Raw genomic sequence first — 24394 nt, forward strand, 5'->3', positions numbered from 1 at the left:
CGTGTAATTAGGAAATGCAAAACCACTCATACAGTTTTTCAATGAAAAGCAATTCATGGATAGTAGAATTCACCATGTTGTTGCACGTATGGTATTGTGCAATCAGTACTTGTGTTGATGCCATTTAAAAAGCCCCTCATTGCGTTACGAATGTTCCTGTAATATTGACCAATACTAGCTTCCCATTTGCCTTCCGTTGTTTCTCTTTTACTTTCTTCTTTAGAAAATCTCCATAATGGTGTGTTTTTATTGTTTTTTTATGTTTACAATTCTGGTTGATTTTCTTAGCTTTCCTTTGATAAATTCCGGTTAATTTTGCTTGTTGTTTTTGTGTTTGTTTTTTTACCTGCTGACCCAAAGGTCGGGCGTACTTTAAAATCGCCACTCGACTGTATTTTAAAAGATGCTAGGAATAGCAAAAAGCCTATTCAATTACGAATTAAAGGACAAATTACGTGACAGTAGGAGGTCAATCAAATTCTTTCTCGAGCAGCCAGGCGTCACACACGCCGAACGCTAACCAAACTCAGTACATTTCCATTTCCTCTAAGGAGCTCTTAGCCTCAGGACGAGCCGTCAAGCGTCATTCGTGCTATTAAAGTCAGCTCTGAGCTGAAGGACTTCATAACCAAAATATCCCCGGAGAATTCGTATTGCCCTAACACTAAACAGGAGACTGACAATGGAAGGAAAGAATGCTACCAATGTTGCTATTCAGCCTTTTCAAGGAGTAATCTTAGGGATAATTGCAACTCCAGGAATCATAGCCAATATTTTTGCACTTGTTCTGACGTTCAGAATCCTCCGGCATCAGAAAATAGTCTGTAATGTGTTGATTTTTGGTTTGAGTTTGTGCGATCTTCTCGGAATTGTCTTAATCTGTACACCTACTTGGGTCTGCTATGCCTATGGTAAATGGACTGGTGGAAAACCTCTGTGCTATTTCCAAGGATTTTTCACTGTGTTTACCTCGCTAACATCAGGATTAATAGCGACTTGCATGGCACTAGACCGATATTTCGCTGTAAGGGCTCCTTTCTTCCACCGTCAGCGAATAAGCTTCAGATTCGCCAAGAAAGCCCTTGTCTTGATAATCGTACTCTGTGCCGTAATATCACTTATGCCCGTCTTTGGATTTGGTAGCTTCGAGCTTAATTTGACACAAACTTATTGCACATTGAATTGGTTTGCCAAGACTAGTACTGACAAGGCATATGCGTATTTTTTTGCCATTGTCGGTTTTTTATTGGTCTTCATAGTGATATTCACTAACATGCATGTGCTGTTTTTAATATTAAAACGAAAGAAATCTGCTCGCAATCTGAAAGGACTTCGCAGTAAATTTCAAAAGGTGAATGAAACGAAGAAAACCGCATCGGAGAAGATCCAGCAACAGTATCAGCGAATGATGGTCATCATCTCCGTTCTTTTTCTCATTTGCTGGACGCCATTTATGGTATGTAGATTAATGAATACAACAGTAGAATCCCCAGTTTCATTTGGATTTTATTTCAATCCAGATTATCGCATTAGTTCCGATAGACAGCTCCATATAAATTACCATATTCATAAAACTATTATATGCGTATCTCGTAAAAATTTAAACCATTAGCATTTTGATATTTATTTATTCATTCATTCAATCATTCCCTCCATTCTTTCATTGTCTTGTCTTTTTCACTTTTTTTTTCTTCCTTTTTTTAATTTCTTTTAACTGGTTTGGACTCACACAGATTCTTATTGTTTATAATGTTTCGTGTTGAGGGCGAAGGTGTTCGCAAGATGTCGCATTCATCCGTCATTTTATCATATAAACCTATATTTTTTCTAGCTGTAAGACTTGTTCCACACAAGTAAGCAAGCTACGTCAAACTATTCGATATTAAAGCAGGTCGAATTTTTGGTACACATATCATTGAATTTGACACGTAAGGAAACGACAATGTTAGGACAAGATGAAGCCTGTCACTTATTTCAAAACCTACAAGAACCTATATAAATACTAAGTTATATTACATTTGCCAAGCATTTGTACTAGGGAATTTCATGATTGTGATTACGGCTATATCCCTTTCACTTACAATAAACGATCCTTCTGAAGTTCCGGGACTTTGAAAGAAATTAGCCCGAAAGCTAGTCACATTTACTGATTGTCATCTCCATCAATCATCGTACAATTTACAGCGGTCTTTCTTTGCTTTTTCGTAGACGGTTTAGTATTTCATTTAATTCTCGTGACCCTGAAGATTGTTTAGAATTTCTTTTTCAAATCTATTTTGATTTCGCTCATTGTTTTGCTTTAATTTTTGCCCTTCAATACATTTTACAGGAAAACAGATGCAAATCAAAGATATAAATTAATTAAATTTCACATTGACATTGTGATTAAAAGGTTTTAACAATATAAGAAAAAAGAACAAAATACCGTAAAAAGAACTCTAATGAACAAATTTTTCTATGAAAGTAGCCAAGCTGCTATTAGAATTGGCTAAAACATCTTATGAATGAAATAACTCATACGGCGGATGTAAATGCCAAGATGTCTCGATCTACTGATGCATCAGGGTCAGCTAGTTGTTGTTTCGTCACACGATCGATCGCTTTTCCTATGTGTTTATCGCTAAAGCCCTGAAGTACTAAGGTACTATTATATGTACTTACATGCTTGGCCGATAGTTGTGTGACAACACCGTGACACTCATAAGTGATTATAATAGATTACGATCAAAAGTAATATAGAAAAAATGTATGGAATATACCTTATAAAAAAATGCAGATACAACAGCCTTGGTATTAAATATTCACCTCCCAACAAAGATGGTGTCTCTAAATTCGCGCTGTTATTTTATTTATTTATAATGAGTGAATAAAGCTTGAAATATTGCAATGCCGTTTGGCACCGTTTTTCCATTTAAAGCGTCACTTTCAATTTCGTTGAAAACCCGAAGAACAAGCACACCTCGGTGTATTTTCCCCCCACAGCTTCCACTAACTATAAATAATTCCATGGCAACGTGTGGGAACACCATTAACGTTCTGGAATCAGTGTTTGATATAACGATCGTCTATATATACGACAAAATATCATTAACCTTCGATGAATAAGCCAAATTAAAGAAACCGACAAATAAAGGGGGTTTTCTCATCAACGTAATTCATTGCTTGTCACCTGATACATCTTACTGGTGATACTGTTTGTTGAGGGATGTGAAATATTTCATTTTCCAATGTCAACTTTCGATAAAGCTTTATACACTTATTTCAATAAAGTTAGTCGCCTGAAAAGCTATAAAGCTGAGGCCGACAAGGATTATGGGTAGATTCATTTTACACGTTCAACGGCTTGATAACTGTTCATGGACTTGCGAATCTTTTACCGGTTACAGTCTCACCTCTTCTGAGCATCATCGAGCTGCAGTTTGTATTAAAAAAGCTTTGTATATATATGCTTTTTTGATATGAAAAGTTTCCCATGATACTCAGTGATCTCAGCTTTCTAGGTTTTTGGTGACTAACTCTATTGAAATAAGTGTATCACAGATAGGCAAAAATACGCGCTCAATAAACACATGTGGCTACCGCTATAAGTAATATGGTTGTCATAGGAAAAAAAGGATTTTACTATACATATACGAGCAATATACAATTAGGGTCTAATCAGCCTACATAATAGAAAATGGTTAATCCGTGAGAGTCTAAAATACAATTGATGGGCTTCCTGTGGTGTTATTCACGGACTTCCTAGCGACTTCGTAACGACCTAGCGACTAAAATAGACGAAGGGTCCAACCGCGGCAATAGTCCATTCGCGATAACAGCAATAGGATATAGACTGTCATTCCAAGATCCAAGAACAGCTGGAATGACTGTAACACAGAGGATATTGTTGAGATATTTAATGTTGTTTGTGGTAAAAAAAAAAAACATCATTTAAAACGCCTTAATTATTCATTTTTAGAATGCAAGGCCACTGTGCCTTTTGATCGTACAATCGAAAATCACCGATAACTATTTGCCGTTCGCCCCTTCTACCTTTTTTGAAAAAGCTGTATAATGGAAAGCCACTAATAATATCATTTTTGTTTTTGTTTTTAATGCAAACACCTTCACATCAATTTCCTCTTTAACACGTATAGAACCGCGCGCAAACCACAAAGATCACAAATAACATCAACTATAGGAAGTAGGTGGACTATACCAGGATCTATTAAGAAGAATATCGCCGATGAATAAATCAATTTCTATGTTAAAATCGTTCCTAGTTTGAGTATAGAGGATATAACAGTTCACTAATCGGTGTCACAAAAATTTCTTATAAAGATGGTATTTTGCAAAGGATTAAAAAGAATAGTTTACGGGTGACAGTGTTAATTATTTGAAAATCTCCACAGCAATCAAACTGTCCTTTTGTGAATTAATTAGCTTTGTCCAAGTCTCAAGTATATGCTATATGTTTGTCTGATTTCGATGAAATGTGATTCAGTTTTGATCGCAGAAAAGGGAATTTTTTATTGGACGATTAAGTGACGTCCTTATTTAATCCTCAAGTCTTTATCTAGAAAATCTCCCATTCTTATTCCAATAGCTTTGTTTTCATTTCGTCTCATCGTTAAAAAAATACACCCGCAGCTAGTTATGGGGTATTTGACGTGTAGGCAAACAGATGGTCCAAAAACAAATTAGACTATATTAGCAACATAAGAATGACAAAAATAAGATGAAAATTTTAAAAACCGGTGTTTTTGAGGAAGACGTGGGCAATATTCATCAACTCTGAGAACAACATTTGGGTAGTCCGCTGATAGAGTAGGCTAAGACTTTCACAGGATTTTGGAAGATTCCACCAGAAACCACGAGAGTTGAAATGTATATTAACACTACGGCCATGCTCCAGAATATCATATGCAAATTATATTTGGAAATATGAGTTTGGATGGAAATATCAAAATGGCCGCTTCTCTCGATTCAAAAGCTTTTCGCTGAATTCCCTGACTTTCAGAGTGAGATTTACTTAATATTTCAATCAATCTTTTGGGATATCTGTCTTACAGCGCAACTAATGTCTTTTAGTTAATTTATTAAAAATATCAGGAAATACAATTTCTTTCCTGTGGTTATAATCTGGCCGCTTTAATGTAGTTTGATACTTAAAAACCGTACATGCTATGGCAAGCTTCAAAATGCCTACCTATATTCAAAAATAGAAGGTACGGCACACGTAACCAAACTAACGCTAAGCTTAAGTGTTTCTTTAGAGCCTATTTATGCCACCACTAAATTAAGTTTTATGATCCTTGGAACCGGCCCTCGAAACAGGTGTCGAAAACCTGTAAAAACCTTCACATGCCTTCCGTGCCAACCCGTTCAAAAAGCTTATTTTAAAATAGAAGTTACCCCACACACAGCCAAGCTAAAGTGTTTACTTAGAGCATAGTCAGTTTTACGGATCGATTTTTTTCTTCCTCGAAAGCTAGTAACACTAGCACTGCACCGAACTCATTTTCAAACGACCTTTTGAGTATATAGTCTCTTTAGGACCTATTATGGAACCCTAGGAATTGATGTCCATTAATTTTCTTCTCCTAAGTGACATCGCAACACCCTGAGTAGTTTCTTGGATTTATCGGAGTATTTTTAGGGGCCGTTTATGACTACTATTTATCGCCTGATGTCGCAACAAAAATCCTCCACTTATATATTCAAATAGGCAAAAGTAATTTATTATTATTATTGATATATCTATATATTTTTTATTTTATTTTATCGTCACATTTGTAATTTCATTCTCAGAAGGCCCAGGGTAAGATTAGCTATTCGCTAAACCTTCTTTAAAGAAATAAAGAAATAAAGTTACTTATACTATGAAGGCCATGGCCTCAAATATCGACCGGTCCCTTGGCCGGATAGAGGTTTTAAGTTTGACTTATGTCCGGCTTCAACTTCCACAAAAAGAAATCAAAAAATGTTATTAATGAATTAACTCCTACCTAAAACAATTAGAACTTTGGACAACAAATCCTTTCTTGAAGAAAATGGAAGAAAAATCTTCATATAACTACTTTTCATTTTGGACCAGGAAGTCGTTTTTCCAAACTATTGACGTCACGCTTAAAAGCTCTATATTTTATATAATGGATAAAATAGATTAGAAATAATGATATCTTGGGCGAAATCTTTCTACGTAAAGGTTTCTTCAAGACTTTTTATGTATAAAGATAGTATCTACACATTTGTCTCCGAGAGCTGATTATTTTAATACGCTACTGTTTACCGAATGCAAGGGTTTTCACCATCTTCCGTGACTACAGCTCGCGATAGACCAACGATATCAACCTGATTACAATCTTCCATCTTTTCTAATGCATTCATCCGACACTTTAATTAGTCCCTGATATTCAGATATCGTAAATGACGATACCTCTCTAAAACTTTGGCACTTTAACGATATATATACATATATGTTTCGGTGCTGTTTTCCTTGAAAAATAAACAGCAAACAAATGGCAACTCAGCTGCAAACATGCTAAAAAACCTCATTAAATATTCGAAGAAGAACTTTATTTGTACCCCGTTACATTTTTGTTTTGTTTTTTTTTTGTTTTTTTTTTTTTTGTTTTTTTTTTTTTTTTTTTTTTTTTTTTTTTTTTTTTTTTTTTTTTTTTTTTTTTTTTTTTTTTTTTTTTTTTTTTTTTTTTTTTTTTTTTTTGTTCTAATTTGATACATTATTCTATGGTCAACAGATTGAGGGGTACCAACTTCCAAAAATAACTAGAAAGCTAAAAATGCTTGGAAGTCTACGACAACTTGAAAACAAATTTTTGTTAAGAAATTATTCTAGTCGCTATCCTTCATATATATGTATATATATCTCCCAAACATTAGGGATTCGGTATATATATATATATATAGATAGATAGATAGATATATATAGATATAGATATATATAGATAGATAGATAGATAGATAGATAGATTATCGTCTCGTGCTCTTAACTTCGCAATGCGTTTATTCCCTAGAAGAATCCGACAATTTCCAAAACTCTGAACTTGCGTAAAAACACCACGCGCTAAATTAATGGATATATTGGCGTGTGGGTTTTTCTTTACGTAAAACTATCCCTTGATTGATCTTCCGGCATACGAAAGTCATTCTTTTTCTGTAATTCAGAGGATGTTCATTCCACCAATTATTTATAATTTTTCTTTTTCAACACTTAAAGGTATTTATATTATTGAAAGATGGCACGATCTTAACAGGGCACATGATTAAATATATCAGAGTCCGGGTAAAAAAGCGAAGCGCTAATAACGTACAATATGTGACTTCTTTCCTTATGTATTTAGAGATGTACACCTGTCATTAATATTGATCTTATGACATCAGTGTTCTTAACTTTTAAAGCTGATTGATGGTGGCGGTTGGATGCGATAATGATGAAGAGTATATCTACATATCAATGAAGTACCATAAGGGAATATTATAGGAAAACAAAGGCGCGCGCGAAAAAAAAAATGTTCTAGTGCATTTTTCATTGATTTTTTAACTCTTTCGCATTACGGAAAACATTATCTTGATCTCGAATTTAAAAAAGAAAATTAATTATTTATTTTTTCCGATTTTATTTTCACCATTCACTTTAATCTAAATTGGGCTCCCTATGGTTTTATTTTATAAGGGCAATATCAAAGGCAATATCCTTCATTGTACAGAGTTTTTGATTTTTTAGTTTCAAATTGGAATAATTATTTAATAATAGGTAATTTCATTTTTATCAAAAAACCTTCAGAGGCGACATTTGTAGAAAATAATATGAATTAAAAAATACCCTTTCTATCATCACGCAATCGGGGCTTAGCCCTGTGACTCTAGCCCTGTGTCTCTATTCCTGCCATTGCGGCAAACTGATTCAAATAGATAAATAAATAAATAAATTGTCATCAATAGAGTACAAACACTAAAAGTGTGCAACACTTTGCACTATTTAGTAGTTAATAGTGCTAATTAAAAATAGAAAACAATAGGATTAGCATAATTTAGCAGTATTTAGAGGCATTTATGTTGCACACTTATAGTGTTTGTACTCTAACATTCCCATTATTATCGTCATTATCATCATAATCATAATCATCATCATTATTATTATCATCAAATTACCATATCCGACTACATTGCCATTGCCATTATCATCATCATAATCATAATCATCGTCATTATCTTCCTCCTCATCATCATCATCAGTCATGATCATGATCATCACCTAATATCATCGTCATTATCATCGTCATCATAGTCATCGTCATCGTCATCATCAGAGTCATCATCGTCATCTCCATGTCATCAGCTGATCATTTTAATATCGTTACCTTCGTTATCATAATAATCATACTGGTGTTTAACATCATCCTAATTGTTGTCAATACCTGGCATGAAGATGTCCCTATTATCAACAATAATTCTTGCTCTTTGTTGCTATTCATAATAATCATTGTTTACGTTGATGCCATCATTACCATTTTTAGGTCCGAATTGTATGCAACGTATCTGGTTTGTGGAAGAACAAGTCCGCTGACCTCCAAGTATCGCGCTTGCTACTCCTAAACTTAGTTCTGGACCCGTTCGTTTACGTATTGACCCGCAAACAGTTCCGAGATACATTTATCAGGCTTTTTTGTTGCTGCTGTCCATGTGCGAGTAAAAAACGAAAAGAGAGCGTCAAAGTACGCTTTGCTTACTCAGCTAGCATCAAGAACAATGACAGTAACACAGGAACGGATCAAACACAGGTAAATAAACAATCTGCTTTAATATATAAACGTGTATATAAAACACGTTTACACCTGCTGGCCGTTTTTCCTTTCTGCGCAAAAGCTATAGGCTACATTACAATTAGATCTGTGATTTAGTTGTGCAAACCTATATTTCGTGCAGTTTCGAAAATATGAACTCAGAAGCCGTTTCATAATCTTTGGTCTTTTTCAATAGAGAAGCAGCGTGATAACGGATTTATTAAGTTTTTTAAGTGGACAACTTGAAAATATTGTTCAAAAAAACAAAAAACACACACACACAATCACAGGAAAAAATTACCTTGGAATTGGTTTCACTGCTAGTTTTATTGTAGATAGAGTGGTATTTAGATATGCTATAGTAGGACATATATTATATACTGAATCAACGTATCCAATCCTAGTTGTACATTGCCGGATTGCAACATGCAATTGCCTTAATTTCTAACCCCTGAGCTCCAACGAGTCTGCATATATTGCTAATAAAAGAAAATAATAAAAACTGGTATAATCTTAGACAAATCACTGTTCAGGTACAAGATGCTATACCACCAGTGTTAAAACCCAGAGAAGAGCGTGCATCGTTCCAGGGAGTGGCTATCCGTAATATGGAACCTTTAGCTGTCCAGTCAACAGACGCTCTGGTACATGTCGATAGTGAGAATCAAAACAAAACCATCCCTGATGAGAAAACCAACGGAGAACTCAAAGAAAAAGAACGAGTGAGTAATTTAAAAGCCTTCTATTTTATTCTCAAGGAAATAGCTAGAGCTAAAAGTGCGCATGCGCAAAAGTTGATCAATGTTCAGAGTGGTGCCAGCGACTTGAGGCGAGCAAAGCCATATTAACTTTATGACTTGTGTTATCTTTTTCTGCTATCATCACGCCGATTGTGCCAAATTAAACCTCTATTGAGCTCCATTAATGGTACTTGGATTCAAAGGATTTGTAATCTAGATTAATGGTCTATTGATCATATGTGCGTGAGAGAATGCGAGAAATATTGATGAAGTGTTATGGTTGTCACGTCGATACAGTCTAGTGCCGACTCGTTCCGTACTAATGACAAGAGCAACCTTTGGCAGCGTTGTTGTTCACTGTGGTATTTTCTTCCTGCAAACGGCAGACACTTTTCTTCGTTTTCTTTTTCTTTTTTTTTTTTTTTTTTTTTTTTTTATTTATTTATTTATTTTTTTTATCAGTTTTGCAAATTACTTCAGAATAAAAGAGAAACGCATACAAATGAACTTGCTTCATCCGCAGACTGATCTTTTTTTGGTCTTGTCGGGCTTCCTGTGATACATTTTAATTTTCTAAGTTTCAAGAGTAAAACTTTTAATCGAAAAACGTCTAAAATCATTCCTTTTTCATCTTTTAAAATTAAATTAGAAAGTGAAATGACAACTACTTATGATTTACAGAAATAATTTATCATGTGAAAGGAAGTCAGGACTTTTATTATTATTATTATTTTATTAGTCTATACTCATAAAAAACATCATCATTAATTATAAATTTTTACAATTGTTTATGATTTTTTTTTCACATGACTAGAAAAATAAATATAAGAAAAGATGAACACAAAAAAAACTAAACACGTAAATAATAATAATAATAATAATAATAAAATAATAATAATAATAATAACCTAAATTCTTGATATAGCGTGTTCCACAAAAACTCAACACGCTTTACAAAGCATAAAAGAAAATACATATTAACAATATTGAAACAGATTTTTAAAAATGAAAACTTATAAAAATATACAATTGTAAAATGTATATTTTTAAAATTTAGCATCATAAAAATAAAAATAAGTAAATAATAGTCCATTGTTTTTCAAATTTAACGTCATGTTCAAACAGAAATGTTTTAAAAGCGTTTTAAAAGATTCTAATGATCATGATTTCGCTTACTGAATGTTCTCAGGAAGTGTGTTCCATACGTACGTACATACGTAAATACGTACGCAACTCAGGACTTGAAAATCCAAAAGTCTCTGATCGAATCGAACTCATGACCTTCCGAATACTGGGTAATTTTTTTTTTTAAGTTCCTCTCAACTATATCAATATATTACGGAACATGAAGGAAAATGGATGCATCTTTGACTACGTGAAAACCCATTTATTTATTTACATTTATGTCAAATTCTTTCGGCATGTCCGCCTTGAGTGCAGTTTATAATTGGTTCCTGCTAATTGGTATAACAAAAATCAAACACAATTTTTTAAAGTTTAATTTTTTAGGTGAAATTTTGGATGAGAGAACTAATAAATATTAACATTGCGGTTTATAATCAAATCATTTTTTTGCTAGACGCACTTTACTTATTAACGAGATTTAATTGAATAAAGGTTTGTGTTGTTCGTTTTGCCATTACGAGTGTAAACACTACGTCAAAACTCCTTGAATCTGTCTGCGCTTCCCATGTGTACGTGATTGCTTTTTGACACAACTTGATTGGCTTTCAATTTAAGGTAGCTGACTACCTTACCAAAAAGTAATTAGGAAACTTAAAAGCTGTTTTAAGGCAGGATTTAACGTCGCTGATTCCATGTTTTTTTTAATGGCTTGTTGAGCTCGTTTTCCGGAAGACAATGGGATGTGAACTTTAAAAACTAAGAATTGCTTTTTACATGTTTTTACCTGTGTTTTACCTTTTCTTAGGAAATATAGAAGACGAGTGATAGAGTCCTGCGCAAAATTTAGGGATTTCGTTCTGTTGAAGTTCAAAACGTGCACTCGTATAGTTCCTTAGTAAAATCTTAAAGCTATTCAGCAGTTTTCAGCTTTTTTATGCTGGCGCACGAATCGAACATTGCAAAGTTAGTATGTAAACCTTACATAAAACATTGCGGCAATCTTGTTTTTGAATGCCCCCACCCCTCCAATTCCACTCAGGATGAGATCGTTACCATGACAATTGTCACATTAACTTCGTAAAGACGATTAAATGTCGGTTCTTTGTGTTCTTAGGATGCCAATAATGCAGGAGTGGTTGCCAAGGAAACAACAGTCCCAGATGACAGGCAGACTCTTCGAGACAAGCAAGGGATCTTACCGACAATCACAGAAACTGACGTGCGGGAAGCCCTGCATGAATTAGCAAAGGAACCTGGGTTTGCAAACGAGGGAATGACTGACGAAGCTGACGATGTTCTTTTCAATGAAATCATGGAGACTTTAAAGAATTGCTTCGCAGGATTGAAAGCCCCGCATGAAACAAGGAAAATGACAGGAGAGTCGGCAACGCCCGAAAATGCGAGTATTCATGATGATGATGAGCTGTTGATTGCGCTTGATAGCAGCAATAAGAGCCAGGCTCCTGTTGAACAGGAAGGGAAAGAAAATGGTAAACCTCGAAGCAACTCTTCAATTAGCGTGAAAGCTTTGCAGGTTATGGACATCATCCAAACGAAAAGACGAGCTAAGCAGATTGAAAAGATTGTATAAGCGTTGTAATAGCTAGCGCGAGTTTGTTAGATATTCGGACTTTGTTCGGTGATCATTCGGTAGATATAGTTGACATATTGCGCATACTCGGAAGATAGTAATACGAATAGCAGTACTGAGTCAAATATCTCAGATCTACAATTCCAGAGGATTCGCTTGGAAAATTTTTGAAGGCTTAAAAACCTTCCTTTGCATTTTTATGATTTTGATGGTAATTAAAACGAAAGGCTATTGACAATTTTTTTGTTAAATACAACCACCAAGTTGTGCGTAACTGTATAAAACCGCGTTTTGAAACATGCGCAGTAATTGTCCACGCAGCGTCCGTAATAATCACTCTAGCATTTTTCGATAATTATTATTTGACACTTAACTAATCTTAATAAAAGGCGGCCGCGCTTTTAAACGCCTGAAAAACTGCTCGAGATTATACACAGTGGTATAGGTTGGTATAGGTGTTATAGGTTGGGTACAAACATAATTTGTTCATACAGCCTTCTATTGCGTTTTTCGTACCCAAGCCAAACCAGAACTCGCCTTGTTTGTCGATCTCAGAAAAAGAACAATTGAAGAAAGTGAATAGTGAGTGAGTTGATAAACGAATAGAATGCAGAAGTTTGCTCAATGTCAAAATATATAGTCCTCAAATAAGAAACATTGGTTCTGAAAAATACGAGAATATAGATTAAATGAGTGCGGAATTTTTAGCCAATTTTGACATTTGAACTACGTACTGAAATGGAATCTCTAAAAATGAAAAAAAAATCACTGCTTCTTTGCTGAAAGATTGCTATTATCCAAATAATAGCCCTGTACTAAGACAGAATCTGTGGCCTCGGTTCTGAGAAAAGAGATATCTAAAATAGAGATATCTAGAAACAGAATAGTGAGCAAGGGAGGAAAATGGAGACAAAAATAGTACATTCGTTAACTGCACTATCCCGTTATGACTCTCACACTAACACAGGCCAAAAATCCTCGAGCTTTAAAATTCCTTAAATTAATCAAATGAAGTAAATCCCGAGTTATTAATACTCGTCTTTCTATGAAACTGCATAAGAATCTAATCAAATAAATCTGTATAGGATATACATAATAATGGATGAGAGTTTAAGTATTTTCACTGATAGAGGAAGTTAATTAAAGACAAATATGCTTAGGCACAGCGAGTCAGGAAAATAAACGTTGATGGTATTTATTAATGTAAATAGCTTAGAATGGTTACATATATAATGATAATAGGAATTCAAATGGTAAATATTGAACAACTTAATAATATAGGTGTAATATTAAAAACATTGAAATAAAATAGCAAAGAAAATTTTTGCGTACTTCTTGGGTACTCTTATCATGAGCTCTTATCATGAGCTTACGGATTTGTAATATGAAAGTGAACCCGTACCTTGGGGTTTTCTTTTGGAAATAAGATTGTTTGGTTGAATCATATCCAAATTGATGTGTCTTCTCGTGCGCAACAGTTAAGCAAAGAAATAACACTCAAGGGAATGAAACATTCTGAAATACGAAAACACTAAACACTACGCCCAAGGTCAGGCTGAAGATGTTAATTGAATATTTGAAATACGTGAAGGGTATACTGTTTTTTGATATTCACTGGGGGAACTCCTGAAACGTATTGGAGCCTCGGATTTTGCATCAAATAGATATATTTCCAGCTTGAGGAATTTCAAGACTTTCAGCTTTGTAAAAAAAAGTTAACCAAATTCTCAGCCGTAATTCTTCCCTTCCCATAGATAACACCGTTTAGTTTTAGCTTCACCGATTATGCAACTATCAATGTATTCTGTTGTTCTACTAATAGTTACGCATTGTTACACATTGAATACTTAGAAGTAGCTAGCCTAGTTATACAGCACGAATTTGAACTATATAGTTAATGTTTGCCCCTTTTTCTACCCGATCCGAAGCTTAAATGACTCGTTCTACCAAATAACATTAAATAAATGACACTAACTTTATCCATTTCTACCGTTTGGAGAACAAATGTGTTGTCTATAAGTTTAAAGCACTTGTTAGATTTGGACATAATATAACAGTTCTAAGTTAGAGCGCTGAAAATGTAAAACCAGAGAACAAGACAAACTCACCATGTACTTCTCAGATTTGTAGTTCATGCTACTTTTGATTCCAAATAGTATTTGATAAGCTTATGCACGAAAGCTGTTTCTTTGCTGTACGAAATTAAAAATGATCGCCATAAAACGTGGCGCCGCCACAGTCGAGAAAGCCTTCACTCATTGTGGCCAGCAGCACAAAAGGGATCAAAAGAGCTTATTGTTCCCGTGCAGGCCGGGCGGGAGAGAGCCATTACCTTTTTAGTTTCAGTTTTTATGAAATGATATTAAGTTTTCATCCAGCTCCTGTGGCTCAGTCGGTTAGCGCGTCGTACTTATAACCAGTATGGGCGTGTTGTCCTGTAACTGAATGAAATGCGAAGGTCGGGAGTTCGATCCTCCCCAGGAGCAGGATTTATTTTATTTTATGAGTATTTGACATGAAATTAAAGAAAAGACAGAGAAGAAGATTGTTTCTTTCTTCTTTTTCTCTTCTTCTTCTTCTTCTTCTTCTTTTTTTTATTATATATATTTATTATATGACCGTGAATCTTAGAGCCTGGACACTAGTAAATCGAGCAATCTGATTGGATAGATCGCATCGCGGTGTGGTCTAGATTCTCCGGTATTAACCGGTCCGATCGCATATTAATCTTACGGCGAAAACATTTTGTCATTTTCAATGAAAAGTGGTCATATAATAAAACTCTTATCAACCGAGCTTGGTCGGTCCGCGGGATAATCTTGACCTCGGTCGGGTACAGACCTTGCTGCGCTCGGTCTGTACATTCCGACCTCGGTCAAGATTATCCCGTACAGACCTCCCGCTCGGTTAATAAGATCTAAAAATTTCTCTCTCTCTCTCTCTCTCTCGTTGTTTTATCCTGAAATCTTCAAACAGAATCCATCTAGCTCCTGTGGCTCAGTCGGTTAGCGCGTCGTACTTATAACCAGTATGAGCGTGTCGTTCCAGTAACTGAATGAAATGCGAAGGTCGGGAGTTCGATCCTCCCCAGGACAAATTTTTTTTAGATTGTATTAGTATTTGACATGAAATTAAAGAAAAGACAGAGAAGAAGTTTGTTTCTTTCTCCTCCTCCTTCTTCTTCTTCTTCTTCTTCTTCTTTTAATTTTTTAATTTTTTCTCGTTGTTTTATCGTGAAATCTTCAAACAGAATCCATCCAGCTCCTGTGGCTCAGTCGGTTAGCGCGTCGTACTTATAACCAGTATGGGCGTGTCGTCCTTAAACTAAAAGAAATGCGAAGGTCGGGAGTTCGATCCTCCCCAGGAGCAGGATTTTTGTTCGATCATCAAATATTTTTGCGAAACTGACTCTGATACTGAAGGGGCAAAAAGTACGTAACCACAATGTTTCATCAAAGACCGACATTACGGTTGAATTAAGCGAAAGATTTAAAAAGAGTACTTTGATCGAAGGAAAAGCAAACAAAAGGCTGATATTGGTCACTTTTGATTAACTCGAAGTATTTTCAATAATTTATTGTTAAACAAGCAAAAGGAGCAGGCGTAGCTCAGTTGGTTAGTGCGCGACCTTCAGAGCTTGAGGTCCACGGTTCGATCCTTAGGATATCAACGTCTGTTTCGACTTTCCTCTAATCCGTGTAGCTTCAGCTTTAAATACTCTTAAAACAGAGCACTGATGGAGAGAGGGGGGTAAAGTGCGCACCGTCGGCTTCCATTGATAGCAGTTGAATTTCAACTGAAGGAACTACCGACGTTAAATATAGGTACTTTACTTTTTACAAGCAAAAGAAAGAGACATAGAAGGCCAGACATTTGCGGGAAGAGTGAAGCCAAGAGAAGAGGCTTGTTTTTGGAGGGTGTTTTCTCGTCCTTTTATCGTGAAATCTTCAAGCAGAATCCATCCAGCTCCTGTGGCTCAGTCGGTTAGCGCGTCGTACTTATAACCAGTATGGGCGTGTTGTACTGTAACTGAATGAAATGCGAAGGTCGGGAGTTCAATCCTCCCCAGGAGCAGGATTTATTTTATTTTATGAGTATTTTTATGGAAATCTAACTGTCTTTAGGATTTCATTTGTCAATTGGTTCAATGATCTTTCCTAATTCTATGTACCTTGTCAAATATGTAAAATTAGATGCATCAACATGAGGAAGAAAAATCCCAGCGAAGCAGTGTTTGTCGCCAGCTTGAAAGGATTTCAACAGAGTTGTTGTCGCTTCTCAACATTGCTAGTAAACCACGAATCTGTTAAAAAAGGATTCATTCATTTAAAATTAAATGTTGCTGTTGCCCCATAAAGTTTCAGATTACACTTTGCCATTCATCATTTCATTGCTGGTAAAGTTGCAGAAGCAAAATCACATTTTGCACCGCACCGCACCGCACCGCACAGCACCGCACAGCACCGCACCGCACGGATGGTAAAACTTAGTCTTACCTCATTCGTAGACTGTTCGTCACACATGTTAAGGAACCAATCAATTAGCATTCCCAGTTGTTTGACGTCTTCTAATTTATGTTTGAACGAGTCTAGCTCGAGATTTTCCGTTAAAACAAAAGAGTTTCTAAAATCTCCAATCACAGCCTTGAATCGCGGAATCTGCAAGGACAAATGTCATTGAATAAAGGGTGGCTTAGCGGTACAGTTCGTCTCTCGCCTCTGGAGTTTCAGGTTCGATTTCTCTACTTTGCGTCACATGTGAGTAAGTTATAGTCTCTATCTTGATTCGAGGGTTTTTCTCTATGTTCTCCGGTTTTCCTCCCTCCGCAAAAAAAGAAGAAAACAAAAAAACAAAAAAACAAGCTAAATGTTAATTCGACTTGTGGGTTGTCAGCAGTACTCTGACTTTGATCAGCCTAGAGGTGGTTTCCGGGTACGCCATAAATTTGAAAGTTCCCCAAAAACTTATAAACAAAAATATTCCTTACCCCAGTTTTGTCTTCAATCAAAATACTCTGATTATTAATGAAGTTGTGACAGATTCCGTTGCCATGGAGAAATTCCAAACCAGAGATGACGTCAAGTACCACATTACAAAGTAAATCGCATTCTCCTTGGGTCTCGCAAAAGTCTTTGAGGGTCTTTGAAGAGGAGTAAGTGTAGCATATTAACCTGACAAGTGATAAAATAGAATCAATATATGCTAATCAACAGGGAATGGATAGATTCTTACAGGGTTGTCATAATAAGCGTTTTCGTTACTTTCCATCCCCTGGTCCACTATATTTACCATTCGGTATTTGAGGGTAAAAATTGGTCGACTTCACATTACAGTGTATTGTTGGACTGTTTTAACAGTCCCACAATGCAATGTAATGCAAACTCGACCCAAGATGCAGAAATACAAAATCATTACTCATGTGCAAGTAAGAGGAACAGCACATATCTTACCAGGCTTTGCTTGGTATCGAAGATACATTTGTGACGATCTTTATTAGCGATGAACTTTCTAAAACATCCAAACAAACAACCAAAAAACTTGAAATAAGATCCCTCTACATTCAAGTAAAAAAGCTGATTTCATTCCTTCTTTGCGATACCCAATTTTACAGTTCTGTTCAGTGACCACGAATGATAGTTCCAAGCCGAAGTTGGAGTTGCCGCAAATGATAAACTGTAGTTTTGTTATGTGTGGTAACTCAAACCTCGACATGAAACTATTATTCTTGGTCACTGATCGGAACTGTAAAAAAGGAGTATAGTCTGGAAATATGCATAACTATATTTCAACACTACCTGAGTCCGCGTTCCACTTGCACGACATCACGTTGTTATGACTACCATACTCCTTTAGCACAGTATGGACAGCAACTTCTCGTTTCCAGTCCTCCAAGTTTTTCTCACCGAAATATTTTACTAAGACCTTCTCTTCAGATTTGGTTTCTGCTGACACAAACACCTATAGAAAATAACAAAAAAATTAGTCACTTGTCACAGTCATGGTCATGTGATGACTTTTTACCATAGTAAGTGAAATAGACGTCTTGCAACACCTCGGAATGCAGCTCAATTTGGAGGAGACAACACTAGGTTTCCAATTTTCAGGAGATTAAAATTATTTTGTTTTGTCCTCCAAATTGGGTTGCTTTGACGTCACAGCAAGTGGTCTTTATGTAAATGATTATCTACCTACCCATCTATCTACCATGGTTGACTATAGACCTTTTACTTTGAGTGTAATGTTTTCTCATTTCAGACCACTTGTCATTCTTTTGAGAATATGATTATTTTTCATATTCATTTGTCTTCTCATGCACAACCGACAAACAAAGAAATAATACTCAAGGAAATGACAAGTGGTCCGAAATGGGAAAACATTATGCCCTAGGTAAAAAGGTTTATAGTAGCAATGGTAAGTCACATCGATCTTGTGTTGCAAATTTCAAAAGGGTTACTATTGGCTTTGATACCAAGGATGAAAAATGAGCTAAGGCACTCAAAAAGTGATAGCTATTGCTCGATTTTATTTTTTTATGGATAGAATAGATTTAGTTCCAAGAGGCCAGCTACTGTAGGTCGGAGTATACATAATAGCTTCTGACAAAGATGTGGACCTTTTAACATGCGTAGCTGACATGAAATACTATGAAATACGTGCACACATGAATTATTGATAACTAATAATTCGAGATATTTGATACTTACCACTATCTCGTCTACGTCTGTAAGCGGAAAAATGTTCCATTCCTCGAGGATATTCAATTCTTTCACAAGGTCATTTTCATTACTTGTAACAATCACTTTAGGCAGATTATTGGAGGTATGTTTCGGTTCTTCTTTGTCTTGCAAAGAAATATCATCGGCTAGCAGCAGAAAAAGAATGATACAAAGCTAAAAAATAGATGCCTGGAATGTCAAAGAAAAGGACGGTGTAGATTTTTATGCATTTTGCATGTTGCATACCAAACCTGATATGTATTGTGGATCATATGTAAATAATGTCAGCACAGAAAAAAATGTGCCGGGAAAACGTGAACACAAAGTTTGGGAAAATTCCATATTGTTGTGACCTTTATTTGCTGATTGTACACATTGCCCATGCACATTTCAAGCCTGTTATGCAGCAAGCAACATGCAACAAAACCTCCACCAACCTTTTTTGAAATAGCTGTACCGTAAAAGACCTATTAGACGCCCCTCTCTAATAAACGCCCCTCATCTAATAGACGCCCCCCTCCAAAGGTTAGTCAAGTACATGCAATAGAAAGACAAACGGTAAATGAACATTAATTTATTCAGTTTCAATTGAGGATTGGAGCAACTCAAGATGCAGCTTTCTGTGTTAGACGAACACAAACGCCCAGACCCTTTTAGTGACATGAGACTCAGACATTGATGAAGCAGATAAAGAGAATGAATGCTTGATTGACCAGGATGATTCCGTTGAACGCCCCTCTCTAATAAACGCCTCTTATCTATTAAACGCCCCCCTTTCGCTATGAAAATGTAATAGACGCCCCGGGCGTCTAATAGGTCATTTACGGTATACATGATAATTAGATTATTTGATTCATCCATATTCACGTGTCTTTTGTGTGCGGTCTTTAAACATAAAGATATACTTTACGAAAGAAAAGGCAGGTGCACTGAAATGGGGGGAAAAACATTAGGCCCAATATAAAGAGGCCTATTCTTTACCTGCTCGACTTCCGCGATTCCTTGAGTAACTAGTTTGATAGTTACTAAACGACGAAAAAAGGCTCAGAGATGGCAAATGGCTTTTGACATAATCAGTAGAAAAGGTGTACAGGATTGGATTGATTGAAGAGTTTATCGGAAGAACAAAGACGGCAATCCAAACATAAACTGTTCCTTTTGGATCATTGAAACTGTTTGTAATAGATAGAATCCCAAGAATAATAACAGGCATCCAACAACAGAAATCAGTGAAGATAATGAAAAACAATCTTGCTGCCTTGGATGTCTCTTTGCGCATGTGTTTTGTAGCACTCGAACGTGACATGCGCATGATTGTCCAAAAGATTGCGCAATAGGAGACTAAGATGAAAACAAATGCACCCAAGTTTAAGACTATGAAGAATGTGATTGCGTACTCCCATCCCGGAGAGCGCTGCGATGACAACTGTAATGGAAGACAGACAGTTGACCGACCATAGAATCCAAACCCATACTGTTCGTCCTCGAAGTAATCCAGTCCGAATATGGGCAGAAAGGAAATTATCAAACAAAAGATCCAAACAACGCTGCATAAAATGCAAGTCACCTTCAAGGAAAGCCTTGGAATCTTGAACGCGAACACGACAGAAATTAATCTATCTGCAGTAATGATGGTTAACATGAGAACCGATGCCTCGCTGGAGAGCAATGAAAGAGCACCAGCAAACTGACAGGTCGTTCCTGAACGCCATTCAACGTCATGTTTATAATATTCTCCTTTAAACTGGATATCTTTTACAGCAAGGATCAGTAGGTAAATTCCCATGAAGAAGTCAGCGATGGCAAGGTTTGTTAATAACAATGATTGGACTTTATTTTCATCACGAACTTTAAATCTCCAAACCACTACTAGAAGGTTGCCTACTGAAGCGAGGATCCCTAGTATCCACAAACAGACTCGAACAGCTGAGTTCTTCATCATGTCGTCACAACTCGAGAACTCGTTACTGGGAGACTCGCAACGGAGAGCTTCAGAGATAGACCTTCTGGCGTAACAGCATAGAATAAAGTTGTCCAGTTTGCTGGGGAACGAATATCAAAAGCTTTTTTTAGAATTAACTGAATTGATATTACTTTGTATAATAGAGATCTATAATAATAATCATTTATTTGTTAGAGCACGTTCATTATTTTGGCAGCTTTCGCCGATGTGGGCCTGCTTCAATCACAATCACTACCACTACATTTACTGTTTTAAAAATAATATTGAATAATAACAATGATGATTATGATGAGGATAGTCACTGTCACTGCCATTGTCTATATTCTTGGCTCAAGTATATTTGCTACAAGTTACAAAGAACGCCTCTTCTATAACGATGATAACTTACAGTTGCCGAAGGTTTCGAAGATTTTCAAAAACATCACTTGTTAAATCCTTCTCTGATAATTTGTTGTTTTGAAGATTTCTGTAGAAAAGAATAAAAACAGTATTAAAGGTAACCTTAGCAACCACTATCTTGATAGCTATTATTAACTAAAAATTAAAATCTTTTTAAATAATCTATTTTTCAAAAGACAGGTATTCGAGCTATCACCATCGTTATCAACCATTATCCATATATTTTGATACCTACAGTATTTGTAGCGCTTTGAGTCCCTTGAATGTATTTTTGGTCAGTTTTTTGATGTTATTATGGTCAAGATAACTTGAGAAAAGAAATGTCAGTTAGAGCAAACAAAAATTCATACTACTCAATACAGGCATAACGCAGATTTCGTATGTCTGTGAAACGTGTTGTCACACGCTCCGGCACCGTCATGGTCACGTGAAAGGCCCGAGCACCATCATGGTCACACGCAGTACAGTCACGACACGGAATTGAGTCAATCATGGCGCGCACATTGTGATTAGCCAATAAAAATGCCCGGACACGATAATGCACGCTCGTAATGTCGATCATGTTTTGAATTTTGATTTGTTAATTATTTGATCAATGAAATAGGACATTGTTTATTGTTCAAACAATATGGTTCAAACAACTCTTACAGATACTGAAGACCAGGCATATCAGTAAACAATCCATCTTCTAGCTCTGTTATCTCATTCATTCGAAGACTCCTGCGCAACAGATAAAACCTTTAGTACCTAGATTAAGTTAGGTGGGTAAAAAAGGGCATTTGACTATGCAATAGGGGTGCTTATTTGCATACTGAAACACGAGGCATTTTTTCAATTATCAGAGGTTTTGCACCATCACGTGATGGCAGCCATGTTGGATGGCAGAAAAATACAATCGTTTCACATAAGAAAGAATTCAATAGAACTATTGCATGTGACGTCAAAACAGCTCAATTTGGAGGACAAAGCAAAATGATTTCAACTTCCTGATAATTGGAAACCTATTGTCATGCATGTCCTCCAAAATCGGAGCCGCATTTCGACGTTCTGCAAGGGGCCTATTCCCGAGAGTAAATGGATTTTATTGCTCTGCCATCTAACATGGCTGCCGACACTTGATGACGCAAAACCTCTAATGCATAGATGTTATGCATGTTTTCGTTGTCATTTATGTCTTTCTCTGTATTTTACGATCTGACAATGAGGCTTACAGTATTCGAAGACTTGGAAGATTTATCAAAGAGTATCTTGTAATATTACTTAAAAGATTTGCGCCAAGATCACTGAAACCACACACACAAAAACAATATATAAGTACATACAACACACAGAATATTCTATATGTATTGTAATGAACTAATGGCCTAGTTCAGTATTTAGATAAAATTTGTCCGATCCATACACGTGTCACTCCCTTGAGTATCGTTTCTTTGTTATTGCTTTTGGAAGATATTCAAACGAGGAATAGAGGGTTTTGCACCATCACGTGACGGCAGCCGTAATAGATGGCATGAACAATAAAAACGTTTAACATAAGAAAGAATTCAATCCCTGAGAGCAAAGGATTCTTGTTCTGACATCTAACCACAGGCAGTCCAAGCTTTATTATGGGCGCCAGCACGTGATGGTGTAAAATCTCTATAGTGGCCTCATGCAAGAAGACAAATGAAGTGATCTGAAAAGGGAAAACCTAACGTCCAAGAAAAGGAGGTCTATATTGGACTTACAGAGTATGCAATCTTGGTAGAGAAGCAAGTTTCGGGAAGCTTCTGATAAAATTCCCATTCAAGCGTCTGTATATAAATAAACAATCATAATTTCTAAGTGTCTTAAAAGTAATTTCCTTACACAATGTTTTGGGATATAGGGAAACTGCAAGGGTGGCTTACGTAACGGGGGTCTCGGAGTCGATTCTTGAACTTGGTCATGGCATGGTATCACTAGTGAATAGAGTTTGCTCGTTGCTTGATTCAAAGAGTTTTCTCAAGGATCTCAGGTTTTCCTCCTTACATTAAAAATACAACTTACAATACTTTGACTGACGACATATTTGCAAAAGCCAGGTCATTTGTATTCAAGATGAAATTTCCACTTAAATCACTGGGAAAAGACAAGACACAACCTGAAATTAACTTCACTGGTTTTACAATATACACCGAATCAAAATATGGCGACCAATTTGAATATCTATTGTTCTGGAATGACTAGCTCGTGTTTATGTAAAAAAAAGTAAATCGTTTTTACATGTATGAGAGGCTAGTCAGTCCAGAACAATAGTTAATAAAATTGGTCGCATTCGGTGAATAGAACCCTTGCAGTACGTCGGAATGCAGCTCAATCTGGGGGACAAAACAATATGTTCCAATTCTCAGGAGATTGACATTCTTTTGTTTTGTCCCCTAGATTGAGCTGCTTTGACGTCACATGCAAGGGGCCTATGTGAGAGGGGAATAAACGATTTATAAAAGAAAGGAAGTACGGGTTTTTTTATTTTCACGAAATACAAATGTCTGTATTAAGTCCGATTTACGCGGTTTTTCCTCACACCTGTCGAGTGCAACCCATGCCTACATACGCATATCTTATAACTGCCATAAGCAAGTTGTACGGTCGATTTACACGAATCAATTAATATTCGTGTTGTCAGCATTTTTTATGGAATAATTTATAATTATTAAAATTATATTAAGAGGACAACATCTTGAAATCATTCCACAGAGGTGGCCGCTTAACAGAGGTTGTTCAGAATTAAAAACCGACTCATTCGTATACTTACATATACTTGAGGGATGAAAGAGAATCGAAGTGAGATTTTGTTAGAATGGGAAGTCTGTTTCCTCCGAGCAGCCTAGACAAGTATAGAAGCAAAATGACCCAAATATTAAAGATCAACTTTTGTAAGAAAATAAAGAAATATTCAAATGCTGTCTTCTCTGCAACATTTTAAGCGCCATGTTGCTTTATGGGAAGGATACAGACTGCACTGCACGCCCACAGCAATTTAATAGAGGTTCTCTCATATGAGTATGAAACGATACGGTAAACTCATAGCCGTACTGTAACCTTGCCGTTTC

The 24394-nt window shown here is 36.1% G+C and overlaps 2 protein-coding genes and 3 non-coding genes across 5 annotated transcripts in view; 4 read left to right on the top strand and 1 right to left on the bottom strand.

The window, feature by feature from the left end:
- The first annotated feature begins 487 nt into the window (after nucleotides 1-487).
- LOC116295872 (prostaglandin E2 receptor EP2 subtype) lies at nucleotides 488-13563 on the top strand. Its single transcript, XM_031703828.2, has 4 exons — nucleotides 488-1456; nucleotides 8520-8783; nucleotides 9320-9508; nucleotides 11766-13563. Exons 1-4 carry the CDS (start codon nucleotides 683-685, stop codon nucleotides 12240-12242), a joined length of 1704 nt encoding a protein of 567 aa, XP_031559688.1. The 5' UTR covers nucleotides 488-682; the 3' UTR covers nucleotides 12243-13563.
- The window catches only part of LOC116295873 (uncharacterized), a 46362-nt gene continuing 35380 nt past the window's right edge, over nucleotides 13413-24394 (bottom strand). Inside the window, exons 36-50 of the mRNA XM_031703829.2 lie at nucleotides 24097-24168; nucleotides 23349-23420; nucleotides 23048-23113; nucleotides 22532-22603; nucleotides 21969-22040; nucleotides 21556-21627; nucleotides 21310-21387; nucleotides 19940-21000; nucleotides 18947-19104; nucleotides 18038-18200; nucleotides 17693-17750; nucleotides 17230-17413; nucleotides 16739-16900; nucleotides 16414-16545; nucleotides 13413-16271 (exon numbers count right to left, since the gene is read on the bottom strand). Coding sequence (XP_031559689.2) covers nucleotides 16441-16545; nucleotides 16739-16900; nucleotides 17230-17413; nucleotides 17693-17750; nucleotides 18038-18200; nucleotides 18947-19104; nucleotides 19940-21000; nucleotides 21310-21387; nucleotides 21556-21627; nucleotides 21969-22040; nucleotides 22532-22603; nucleotides 23048-23113; nucleotides 23349-23420; nucleotides 24097-24168 — 2395 coding nt within the window. The 3' untranslated portion in view covers nucleotides 13413-16271; nucleotides 16414-16440. The remainder of the gene's footprint in view (nucleotides 16272-16413; nucleotides 16546-16738; nucleotides 16901-17229; nucleotides 17414-17692; nucleotides 17751-18037; nucleotides 18201-18946; nucleotides 19105-19939; nucleotides 21001-21309; nucleotides 21388-21555; nucleotides 21628-21968; nucleotides 22041-22531; nucleotides 22604-23047; nucleotides 23114-23348; nucleotides 23421-24096; nucleotides 24169-24394) is intronic.
- Nucleotides 14620-14728, top strand: Trnai-uau (transfer RNA isoleucine (anticodon UAU)). The gene is made up of 2 exons: nucleotides 14620-14657; nucleotides 14693-14728. It is a non-coding gene; the product is annotated as a tRNA-Ile (tRNA).
- Nucleotides 15503-15611, top strand: Trnai-uau (transfer RNA isoleucine (anticodon UAU)). The gene is made up of 2 exons: nucleotides 15503-15540; nucleotides 15576-15611. It is a non-coding gene; the product is annotated as a tRNA-Ile (tRNA).
- On the top strand, nucleotides 16208-16316 carry Trnai-uau (transfer RNA isoleucine (anticodon UAU)). The gene is made up of 2 exons: nucleotides 16208-16245; nucleotides 16281-16316. It is a non-coding gene; the product is annotated as a tRNA-Ile (tRNA).

The sequence above is a fragment of the Actinia tenebrosa genome, unplaced genomic scaffold (assembly GCF_029948245.1).
Source record: "Actinia tenebrosa isolate PJP-AT-01 unplaced genomic scaffold, QUT_ActTen_1.0 PGA_scaffold5__44_contigs__length_20552954, whole genome shotgun sequence".
Lineage (NCBI taxonomy): Eukaryota > Metazoa > Cnidaria > Anthozoa > Actiniaria > Actiniidae > Actinia > Actinia tenebrosa.